At 43.1% G+C, this 12646-nt stretch overlaps 1 protein-coding gene across 1 annotated transcript in view; it reads right to left on the bottom strand.

Annotated features, from left to right (window-relative positions):
* The window catches only part of gfod1 (glucose-fructose oxidoreductase domain containing 1), a 42767-nt gene extending 31428 nt beyond the window's left edge, over nucleotides 1-11339 (bottom strand). The window contains exon 1 of the mRNA XM_038997685.1: nucleotides 10178-11339. Within this exon, the coding sequence (XP_038853613.1) occupies nucleotides 10178-10430 (253 nt within the window). The 5' untranslated portion in view covers nucleotides 10431-11339. The remainder of the gene's footprint in view (nucleotides 1-10177) is intronic.
* Nucleotides 11340-12646: the final 1307 nt, after the last annotated feature.

Raw genomic sequence — 12646 nt, 5'->3', positions numbered from 1 at the left:
GTGTATGCAGTGCAGAAAAATGACATCATCCCTGATTTCTTACTGACTGGTACAGTAGCTGCAAGTCTGTACTTTGTGTAGACAAGATTAGCCCTGTTTAACCTTACCTAGAAGGAGTGGTTTATGGCAAATGTCTACGCTTCGCTTCTGGTCAAAGGAACATCAATCAAGATGCCCCCACAAAAGTCAGCAGATACATTATTTGGCAACAACAAGGCAATCCTGCAGAACATGTTTGGATGGATATTTGGATGACGGGCACAATTTCTGGCGATTAGTGCAGCGTGTCACAACATGAATAGAACTAAGGAATGGCAGCAGCAAAAAAAGGAATTATGCATCCAGGCATCACTGCGTTTGTGGGATGCATGGCCAAATGTAGCCATTGAGGCACTTTCAAAAAACATGAACAACAAGTGGAGGCACAAAGCAACGAAAGAACAGACCCTCATTTCATAGAGACAGACGGGCTTCGAAGAGTAAACTCTTCCCCCAATTGAGGAATGCTCACTTTTCAGCACCGGGAGAAGGTATCCTGAAAGAGCTCCTGTTCTGCGATTCAGTTAGCAAACAAAGGCAATTTCACAGGACCTTAAGACCAGGGGCCTCTCTCTCTTTCTCCCTCTTTCCCACTCTCTCTCTGCAGCTTCTATTAGCATGTAAATGGACGTCCAACAGGATCGAACATGAAGGGCCGGGAAACTCCCAAACAACAAGTGGCGACATTGAGGAAAAGCATGGGAATGGCACTGTCATTTGGTCTCCTATACGTCTAACACAGAGCCAAAAAAGCTACACACAGCTTGAGTCTTCACAATAGGGACCTAGAACAGAAGTGGAAGAAGGAAGTGGAAGACCAATAGTTAATTTAGACCACAATGTGCCCTGAAGGCACCCAGAGGAAGATATCATGTGGAGGGCTGCTCTAGTACATTCACATAACCAAGCTCCCTAGAAAGACCTCCTTCAGACTTCTCCACAGCATGATAGGTGGCTGTAGTATATCCACCAGAGTAGGATGAGCAATTGCAAGGCTTTAAGCCCACAGAATGTGTCACAGAGGTCAGCTGGTTTCAGCTAGCATAACCTACACGCATGTGAGGTAACTGCAGGGGACATGATGATATCCAATCCAGGCAGAGTTGGTAGGTACCAGATGTATTGGAAGTGTAGTATCTGGGCAGTGTTTAGGCTAGAGGAGGCCTACTTTCCACAGGATATAATTAAGCAATAAGGCCCGAGGGGGTGTGGTATATGGCCAATATACCACGGCTAAGGGCTGTTTTTAGGCACAACGCAACGCAGTTGGCCATATACCACATACCCCCGAGGTGCCTTATTGCTATTATAAACTGGTTACCAATGTAATTAGGGCAGTAAAAATAAATGTTTTGTTATACCCGTGGTATACAGTCTGATATACCATAGCTGTCAATCAATCAGCATTCAGGGCTCGAACCACTCAGTTTATAATCACTACAGCTGTCCACTAGCAGGTAGCTCCGCTTGGACTTCTTCTATTGATGAGGAAGTGTCTGTCTGTGCGTCTCAGAGGACGCTGACCTGTTACCCGATAGCCCCGGCCGCTGAAGCCAGGGTCAGGCTTAGGAGTGCAGGCAGGCTCACACGGTGCAAAGGTCAGTTGCATCAGACCCCAACACTGAGCCAGAGAGCAGAGGCTGCATCTCAATAGACTAGAGTGGCCTCCTTTCCTCGTCTCTTCTCCTTTGCATGCACTGATAAGAAAAGTCTGAGTAGGTCGTTATCATTCAAATGTTACAATAAGGTGCAGAGCGTTCGATTTTCTTGCTGGCGGGCAAGGAGACCTCAGCTCCGCTAAAACCATTGACAACTTTGTGCCGCTGTCAAGCGATTGTTAAATAAATGTTAACTATTTGGTTGCAATATCATCACCCCTTGAAGAGCATAGATCAGAACATCAAATGTCTGATTATTCCATGCAAAACAATTGCGCACATGTAGTTACACAGCAAGTAAATACATGCTTTTCATGATCAGTAAACATCAATTGATCATGTAATTTCAGATGCGTGAGGGTAGCCTCACGATATCTCTCAATATTGGACACAATTACACAGAACAAATATATAAACATAACACGTAAAGTGTTGGTCCCATGTTTCATGAGCTGAAATAAAAGACCATTGCACAAAAAACAAATTTCTCGCAAATGTTGTGCACAAATTTGTTTACATCCCTGTCAGTGAGCATTTCTCCTTTACCAAGATAATCCATCCACCTGACAGGTGTGGCATATCAAGAAGCGACTAAACAGCATGATCATTACATTAAAAGGCAACTCTAAAATGTTCAATTTTGTCACATCACAATGTTACGTCTCAAGTTGAGGGACCGTGCAATTGTCATTCTGACTGCAGGAATGTTCACCAGAGCTGTTGCCAGAGAAATGAATGTTAATTTCTCTACCATAAGCCGCCTCCAACGTCGTTTTAGAGAATTTGGCAGTACATCCAATCGGCCTCACAACCACAGACCACGTGCACGGTGTCGTGTGGGCGAGCGGTTTGCTGATTTCAACGTTGTGAACATTATGGCGGTAGGGTTATGGTATGGGCAGGCATAAGCTACGGACAACGAACAGAATTGCATTTTATCGATGGCAATTTGAATGAACAACAATACCGTGACAAGATCCTAAGGCCAATTGTGTGACTCATTTTTTTACGGTACAGTATCTGTGACCAACAGATGCATATCTGTATTCCCAGTCATGTGAAATCCATAGATTAGAGCCTACTGAATTTATTTACATTGACAGATTTCTTTATATAAACTGTAACTCAGTACAATCAATGAAATTGTTGCATGTTTTGTATATACTTTTGTTCATTACAATTGGATATTTGAGTGGTATAAAAATAAAAAGTGAACTGTAACTGACAAGTATGTGGTTTGTGGTTTAGGATTAATTTCCCATCCTTTGTCGGCTCCGCCTGCCAAGCAGCAGAAGGGCACTTTTGCCGATCACAGGAGGTTGGGGGCACCTTAATTGGGGAGGACGGGCTTGTGGTAATGGCTGGAGTGGAATTAGTGGAATGGTATCAAATACATCAAACAAATGGTTTCCATGTGGTTGATGCCATTCCATTTGCTTTGTTACAGACATTATTATGAGCCTTCCTCACCTCAACAGCCTCCTGTGTTGCCGATTTACTGTTAGCTGATAATGTTTACCTTGCAAGCTACGGGTAGAAACTTTGTATAATTGGCTAAACATCGTGGTAAGTAGAACTAATGTACTTTTCCCTCCAACCAATGTAGGTCTACCTAGCGAAATTAGCTAACATCCCACTTTCAACATTGTTTTTAAGATTGTTTCATCACGATTGCTGCTGACAGATATGATAGGCTACATGGATTGATGGACCACGTCAAATTGGCTAGCTAGCTAATAACAGATCACTTCAATATGGCTGGTTAACAAGCTAACTTTCAGGAGGTAAACTAGATGGCTATATCCAAATATTGTTAGATTTGCTTGCCATGTTAGTGGTGATAACAGTAGTCCGACTTTACCAGGACGAGGACTTGCCGATGTCAAGCTCTTTCCAAGAGCCTCATCTCTGATGAAGGAAGCGAAATGACATGTTGTTTGCTGATCCTAGCTAGCTACATGCCAAATGGATAGGCTACCCTCACATATCTGAAATGACATGGTCGATTGATGTTTACTGGTCATGAAAAGCATGCAGTTGCTTGCTGTATAAAACTCTGATGATAGAGCCAAATGTGGAATAATCGGAAATGTGTTGTTCTGACTATGCTCTTTGAGAAGTGATGATATTAAAACCAAATATTGCTAACATTTATTTAACAATCCCTTGAAAACAGCACGTAGTTGTCAATGGCTTTAGAGGATCTGTGGGTCTCCTTGCCCCCCAGGAGTCAAATCGAATGCTCTGCACCGTATTGTGAAGTTTTATTGATAACGACATATAGGTCAAAGGAAAATGGGATGTGGAGAAGACTATAAAGTCTGTCAACCTCCTCCTCCCTCCCAGGCCCAACTAGTTCACCTCGCCCATCACGTCTCCGTAGGTTTTTCTGTTCCTTTGAAACTACTTCAAAGTGGGAGTGAGCAGTCTCAACTAACCAGGGACACTTAGAAACAGACGGACAGATTGACATGCCATAGAGAGAAGAGACAGATAAGCCAAAAGATTAACAGGTGATACTTTGGTCAATGTACTGATAAGATGCCATTTGTAGGCTAATTATTGTACCAAGTCAACCCTGTGGTTTCACTACTTGGCTTTGTATTCATTCATGAATTGCACAGGAAGGCTCAAGGCTCTACCTGTGTCACACACGCTCTACACCAGATGAACGTGCTAGATAGTGAGTGTGCATCAAAACAGGTTTAAATGTCTCCCCGCCTATATTTTCTTCCCGCCTACAAGACAAATCTGCAAAAGGGAGGGAAAGTACACCTGCACCTCTTCCTCAAAATACATTTGCTTCCAGTCTCTGATTGCATCTAGCATCTGTCCTGCATCACACAATCTGATCTTATCCTCCAGCTAGTTGCTAGAATGCACAGCAGCAAATGGAAATTCTTCGGGCTCGAGTGCAGAAGAAATGCTAATGAATTTGGGTAAAACTTGAGTAAGGGAGTTTCTAAACACTGATGCACTTTACACTGTCGGGCAATACATTCTAGGTGCTAACGCAAGTCCTTTAACTGAAGACTGTAAGATGAGCTACTAATCCCAACCAGCGTGTTTGCTTGCCAGGGCGCCAATTCCCTGAGAAATGTCTCAGACTCCCAACATCAGATACCTTAGTAATGCTATAGTAGGAAGGAGGAAGAAAACAAAAACAAAGAAGAAATTATTTTTGAAGAAGAGATGTGGCCTTGTTGGTTAGACCAGTTTGTTTTAATGTGACCAAGATTGTTACACTGAGGGGTAAAACCGCATAACAATACCAGTTGCTTGGGAAACATCACTTGCCTCATGCCAGTGTTTTACCCTGGTCCCCTTAGTTTGGTTCAATGTCCATTGTCAGGCCGGCCCCATCCATGATTTTGGTTAGACAGTCGGCAAATGCCTTCCAAGTGCAAATTCCAGTTCAGCAACCGTCTGATTAGGGCTTATCGACACGATGCACGAGGTAAACAAGCCGGTGTTAGAGAGATAAGCATTGCCTTGTCACACACCCTGAAAAGGGGAAGTAGCTTTGCATTCAACGGCCACTATTCCAAGTCAGCGTGGGTTGGTGGTCAAAGCAAGTTCCTGAGCCATCATGGGCCGCTGTGTGTGTGTGTGTGTGTGTGTGTGTGTGTGTGTGTGTGTGTGTGTGTGTGTGTGTGTGTGTGTGTGTGTGTGTGTGTGTGTGTGTGTGTGTGTGTGTGTGTGAGAGAGAGAGTGAGAGAGTGAGAGAGAGAGAGAGAATGTTTGAGACATGGAGGAAACTGGTCAAGGATGGGCAGGGCTACAGCATTCCAGGTTGACATCATAGTGAGAAATGAGAACGTAAAGTGACTCAAAATGCCAGTACCTGTTCAGGTGGGGAGGGAACACGAAGACAGTCACCACAGCAATAAATGGAACAAAATCCTAGGTGGTGTGTGGTCACACTTTCTAATATTTCACATTAGCCCAGTCATGGAGTAAACAGAGGCTTGCCTTGCTCTCATCAATCATCTGTTAGCACTGTCACTAAATTTACCTAAACCAACAAAACTGGGGTGGGAAATGTAATAAGGGGCTCTACGAAAGACTGTCAAAACAGAAGCTAGAGGACATGTTTACACGTGAGTGGTCACGGTTGGTGGCAACTTTATTTACACACGCCAGAGTAAAGTTCAAGTTATGACAAAGGCCATTGTACGCACATCAGCACACCTTTAACACACTAGTACAATGATTTCACTCCAAAAGTTACAATGATGACACATTGATTACTCAGTGACTGTTGATATCTTCAGGCTCTGGTTATACCAGCATGACAATTTAAGGTACCACAAAAAGGGTAGGGAACGCCTACTCTGTTAACTGTGCAATAACTCAATTAGCCCTTGAACTCCTAAATGACACACTTTAAAAAAAAACTTTGGCAAAGGGTAAAGTCTACAAAACCGAGTCCACTTTGTTCGTAACAGGTTCAACTTTTGGGAACAGAAAACCGTATTGAGATCAAATGTTTCATCAATGCGAAAATCTGCAGAATGTCGGGCAAAACCCATCACACTCCATCTTCTCCCACTGCCGGCCACTGGGCCTCCTCTCATCACCATATTTGGTGGTGAGTGGAAATGCTAACCGGATGCTTCAGACTTATACATCCGGTGAAACATCTGTTTCAATTGTTCCATCTTTGTTACTATGGTCAATGAACCTTAACGACCCCAAGCATTTTCTACCGAAGAGACGCCACCATCCAGTTCTACCACTGCTGTGTCCTTGAGGCTGCTATCTGGTGCTTTGGCAACAATTTCAAAGAAAGGTAAATGACAAGTAAAATGTAATCTTCACACATTAACGATAACCAAATACATTGGTCTGGACAGTGAGCACAAGCCTTCCAGGTTAGGAAGGGCTGACATCACATCAGCTACATGGGCATATGTTGAACACACACTGGCCAGTACTCATCTGGGCAACATTTCACATTGCTCTTATACCTGTGTAGTATCTGACACTGCAGTGGAGGCTCCTCAGAGGACAGAGGAGGAAGGGGAGGACCCTCCTCCTCAGTGGATTTCATAAAAATAAAAAGAGTGAAACATTAAAATAAGCTATCATTTTAAGATAAAACTATACTAAATAGGGGCAGCAGGGTAGCCTAGTGGTTAGAGCGTTGGACTTGTAACCAAAAGGTTGCAAGATCGAATCCCTGAGCTGACAAGGTAAAAATCTGGCGTTCTGCCCCTGAACAAGGCAGTTAACCCACTGTTCCTAGGCCGTCATTGAAACTAAGAATTTGTTCTTAACTGACTTGCCTAGTAAAATAAAACAAAATATTCACATCACCAAATAATTGATTAATGAAAGGGAAAGAGGGATACCTAGCGGCAGGTAGCCTAGTGGTTAGAGAGTTGGGCCAGTAACAAAGGTTGCTAGATTGAATCTCTGAGCTGACAATGTAAAAATCTGTCATTCTGAGCAAGGCAGTTAACCCACTGTTCCCCAGGTGCACCTCTCTGATTCAGAAGGGTTGGGTTAATGCGTAAGACACATTTCAGTTGAAGGCAGTCAGTTGTACAACTGACTAGGTATCTCCCTTTCCCTAGTCAGTTGTACACTGAATGAATGCATTCAATTGAAACGTGTCTTATGCATTTAACCCAACCCCTCTAAAACACACTGTTTTGCAATGAAGGTCTACAGTAGCCTCAAAAGCACTCTGTGGGGTAGCACCATGGTGTAGCCGGAGGATAGCTAGTTTCCGTCCTCCTCTGGGTACATTGATTTCAATACAAATCCTAGAAGGCTCATGGTTCTCACCCCCTTCCATAGACTTACACAGTAATTCACTTCCGGAGGACGTCGTTCAACCTATCAGAGCTCTTGCAGCATGAACTGACATTTTGTCCACCCAATCAAAGGACCAGAGAATGAATCTAGTACTGAAGGCATTAGCTATAGCTAGATATCAGTGCAATGCATAAAATGTGGTAAGTATTTGACTCAAAGAGAGAGAAAGACAATAGTTAAACAGTTTTGAACAAATACATTTCTTCAAAAATGAAGGAGAAGCAAGAGAGAGAGTATCATAGTATTTTTTTCACTTTCACTTACTAAACTGTGGTAGCTAGCTAGTTTAGCCTACTCAAACACCCGGCTCAAACAGAGAGGGATGCTATGTTAGCTAAATGAGTGATCATGCTGTTTGTATGTGGCTCCTATGAAAGTGAACTGTGTTTGCGTGTGATCAGGGGTGTATTCATTCCGCCGATTCTGTTGAAATGTTTTTCTTAAAACGGAAGAAAACATGGATAAACATATCTGAATTTGTCCAATAGAAACTCGTTTGCAACTGTTGGACTAGTGATTACACCCAAGATAGATGCAGGCAAGAGTGTGCAAGGCGGTATTGAATGTGTCACTGTGTGTTACCTTGTTTACAAAAGAAATTGTCTTGACCTGTGCACCTGTGTCTACATTGTAAACTTTCATTCATAGGCTAGGTTGTAGCAACGTCATAATGGGTATAGTAGCCTAAACCTATCGATGTTACATTGAGCTGGGTGAATTGAATATGAATGACAGTCATCCAATATTCTGTAATAGAAATAAGGCCGTGCTCATGAAAAAAAATCTTGTCTTCCCTCATCTTAAAACAGCACCAAACGCCACTGTTACACTGTAATTACTACTAGTTTTACTCTGCTAAACTCCCCCTTAAAGTCCATAATTTCCTATCTGCTGAGTCTGACCCAAATGCTAGCTACAGATGTAGGATCTTAATTTGAGCCAGTTTGCTACAGCAGGGACATAATCCTGCAGCAACAGGAAATGTGAATTATTATGTGGATTAAAATTATTTATAAATGTTATATCAGGGCAAATCATGTCTGAAATGTTAAAGTGGTGGCCTCCTGAGTTGCGCAGTGGTATAAGGCAATGCATCGCAGTGCTAGCTGTGCCACTAGAGATTCCTGGGTTTGAGTCCAGGCTCTGTCGCAGCTGGCCGCGACTGGGAGACCCATGGGTCAGCGCACAATTGGCCCAGTGTTGTCCGGGTTAGGGGAGGGTTTGGCTGGCAGGGATGTCCTTGTCCCATCGCTCACTAGAAACTCATGTGGCGGGCGGGCGCAGTGCACGCTGACACGGTCGCCAGGTGTACAGTGTTTCCTCCGACACATTGGTGCCGCTGACATCCGGGTTAAGTGGGAATTGTGTCAAGAAGCAGTGCGGCTTGGTTGGGTTGTGTTTCAGAGGACGCACGGCCCTCGACTTCGCCTCTCCCGAGACCGTACGGGAGTTGCAGAAATGAGACAAGAATGTACTTACCAATTGAATACCACGAAATTGGGAGAACAGGTTATAATAATAATAACATATAAAAATGAAATGTTAAAGTAGAAATTACAAACTTTAGAAGCCTTTTTAAACCTAGAATACACTACAAGATTGCATATCCTGCTATGTAGGAAAACTCTCACCAACAAAAGAGTGATCAAATTAAGATCCTACATCATGTAAATATATTCAGCCTCTACTTATGTAACAAGGCCACAGCTCCAAGGACCACAGAAAGTAGGCATATTAAGAGGGTTTTATTCATTAAGGGTATCATTCTCTGTGATGTTGCCTTAGTGATGTGTTTTGCCCTCTGCTGGCTCGGCCAGCATGGGGTTATCTTTAGGTCTCCCATGTCCCGTCCCATTGTTATTTCCTATTTCATAATTGTCACTGGACACCTGCATGTGTCAGTCTGTCCATTTGATTTATCCATTATCACATGGTCTAGACTAGAGGCAAATAGTCCAATAGTGTGCAACTGCAACCCGCAATTTGGGGCATTCCTGCCTGTGGGCATCTACAGGAACACCCCCACCTCGAGTATACCATTGGTTCCTGCATGAACATCCCCACGCCTGCCCTCACGCCTGCCCTCACAGTCTTTAACAGAACTGCAAGAAAACAGTGCCCGACAGGCAGTAGCAAAGGACACGGTCTACTGGTTACCCCCGCCTCCCGCCAGTAAAGTGCAGGAACACCCCAAATTGCAGCTGCAGTTGCACCCTTCTCAAATAGTCAGCCAGTCATTGCTGTCATAATGATGTAATAACTGTAGACTCAATTGCAAAAGTTCTTGCTTTACCAAATGTCAACTGGTTCATGTTGAAGAAGATGTAATTAAGATAGCACGGACATTGTGTCCCGAACCCTGGCCTATTAGTAAGGGATTTTAAAGTGATTATACAGAAGTGACTTTCCTATAGGCTGCTCATTTTCATTCATTTGGATTGCAGCTGATTGGGAGAGACTGACACAGCTGTCGGCAACATCAGATACACTTCTCCGCAAAAAGCCTACCTTACTCTACGTCTGTTCATTGAAAATAATACATGGCAATGTTGTAATAAGCTGTATAACAGTCCTCGTGAAATCAATGGGGAATAAGTCAAACGCCATATATAGGCTATCAACCCAAGGAAGCTCATGTCACAGCATCCCCGACTCACCTAATGTTTTGACAGCAATCTGCCGCGTCAAAGGTGGAGGCAGGTTAATGCACACCAAATCCACATCCTGATGCAGCAAAACGTCGTCGATTCTATTGGTATAAAACGGTACGTTCATTTCCTTGGCCAGCTCCTCTGCTTCCTCCTGAGTCCGTCCCCATAGAGCCTTGACGGCGAATCCTTCGTTCTTCAGAAGAGGGATAATCACACGCGCGGTCAAGCTGGTGCCAAACACGCCGACCCCGGGAAGCATGGCTCGAGTGCCCGGTCTTCACGACCAGCTTCACAGCATAGCAACGCGGCAGACGCGGGGAGAAACGCAATTGTTAACATCAGATTGGCCATCCACCCGCTCAAATCGACCTGGCACCTCGCATTTTAGCATCCGTTTTGATCGATTTGTAATAGATATTGTCGTATCCGCCGTTATCACAACAATTATACGAAAATCCGCGTATTCTAGATACACAAATTAAAATGCACCATTCTGAATTAACCGCGTCCGGCTACGAATGAAGGGCATGTCACTTTCTGTCTTTCCTGCAACGCCCTCTGTACAGATATAGAAACCAAGAAAACAAGTCAGAATTTCCTGTTAGCGTTGTAGAGGTGTGAAAAAGCATTCCAGTCGCTTTCAATAGGCCTGGGATGATGCCTGTATTTAAATGCATGCAACGCCGATGATCCAGCAGTATTATGCAGCTTTTATTAACGTTGCAACCCAGTTCTGCAATGACTGTGCTGGATACGTCAGGCTCCGGAGAGTGATCCCTCCCAGTTTTAACCCTCTCGCCCCTGGCATGAAGCGGTTAGAATTTGACGCCCATCATAGTCGCAGCAGGTGCAATAACGGAGTATAGTTTAAAGACCAGGGCCTGGTTTCCAAAAAGCATCTTACGGCTAAGATCATCGTTAGAACCTTAGTAGGAGTATCGTTAAATCTCCGAGCTGTTAACCAAAACCATCTTTATTATAACGTGGTACTTAAATGCTCGTAATCTAACGCCTGCCTCAGACCACTCGTAGAACAGCTAAATGCGTCGTTCGATGTTTTTTTTGTCCTACAGCTTCAATTTGTACACGGAAGATCTCCGCTAAACTCACATGGTTTATCCGTCTCGCTGTGACCGCCAAAACGTCAAAACAAAGCTGCCTACAACAAATACAACGTTACCAATGTCGTTGCAATTGATACAAACAAGCGACGTATAAAAATATGCTTCAAATGAAAAGCGAGATGACTGCATTCACATACATTAGGCCTATTCAATCATGAAATATATTTAATGTTTAATACATTTTATTTTGCTACTTTGTAGGCTGTCTGTAATTTGTCTCTATTTCGTTTCAGGCTAACATGCCGCAATGATGTGCCAAATCTATGATTTTGTTACTTTTTATTGGGTAAACATTAGAACAAGCCACATCAATATTTGCAGCCGTAGGTGGTAATACAGTGCCTTCAGAAAGTATTCACGTCCACTTTTTGTCACTGGCCTACACACAATACCCCATAATGACAAAGTGGAATTATGTTTTTCAAAATTTTTACAAATTAATTAAAAATGGAAAGCTGAAATGCCTTGAGTCAATAAGTAGTGAACCCTCTTGTTATGGAAAACAAAAATAAGTTCAGGAGTAAATTTTTGTTTAACAAGCCTTTGAGCACGGTGAAGTTATTAATTACATACGCCCAGTCATTACAAAGATACAGACATCCTTCCTAACTCAGTTGCCGGAGAGGAAGGAAACCACTCAGGGATTTCACCATGAGGCCAATGGTGTCTTTAAAACGTTTACAGAGTTTAATGGTTGTGATAGGAGAAAACTGAGGACGGATCAACAACACTGTAGTTACTCCACAATACTAACACAATTAACAGAGTGAAAAGAAAGAAGCCAGTACAGAATACAAATATTCCAAAATATGCATCCTGTTTGCAACAAAGCAAACTCCTAAAGTCAAAGGGTGTGAATCCTTTCTGATGCCACTGTACTGTATTTCTCTAGAAGCTGATCCGTCGTCAGTATTGCGAAATAATGATAAGGTAAGATTTTAATTATAAAAGCTGATCCGAGAGCAGCACTGCCTTTCTTTCGATCCTATCAGTATCGACACATGTTCCAACAGCGCACGTAGCAACTGTTCTCTATGTGTGGTGTTTTGGGAAACGAATGTTACATCTTTGGCTGTTGTTGGAAATATGCATTGTTAAAACAAGCATAAGCCTAACATGCTAACCAGACCGCCCGGGTTGTGTGCACAAGAGTTGCAAAATAAATGTACACATACGTGTTTGAAAGGTAATGCTGCTCTCGGATCAGCCTTCTCCATTCAAATATTTCCTTAACATTAGAATTGTTTCACAATACTGACAATGGATCAGCTCCTAGAGAGCTGCAAATAGAGGCGGCTTATTCTAACACTTACCCAATAAAAAGGCACTAAACCACCGATTTGGCATGTCA

The sequence above is a fragment of the Salvelinus namaycush genome, chromosome 7 (genome assembly GCF_016432855.1).
Source record: "Salvelinus namaycush isolate Seneca chromosome 7, SaNama_1.0, whole genome shotgun sequence".
In the NCBI taxonomy this organism is placed as follows: Eukaryota; Metazoa; Chordata; class Actinopteri; order Salmoniformes; family Salmonidae; genus Salvelinus; species Salvelinus namaycush.
Note: the sequence above shows the minus strand (reverse complement) of the source record. Positions and strands in the feature narration are given on the sequence as shown.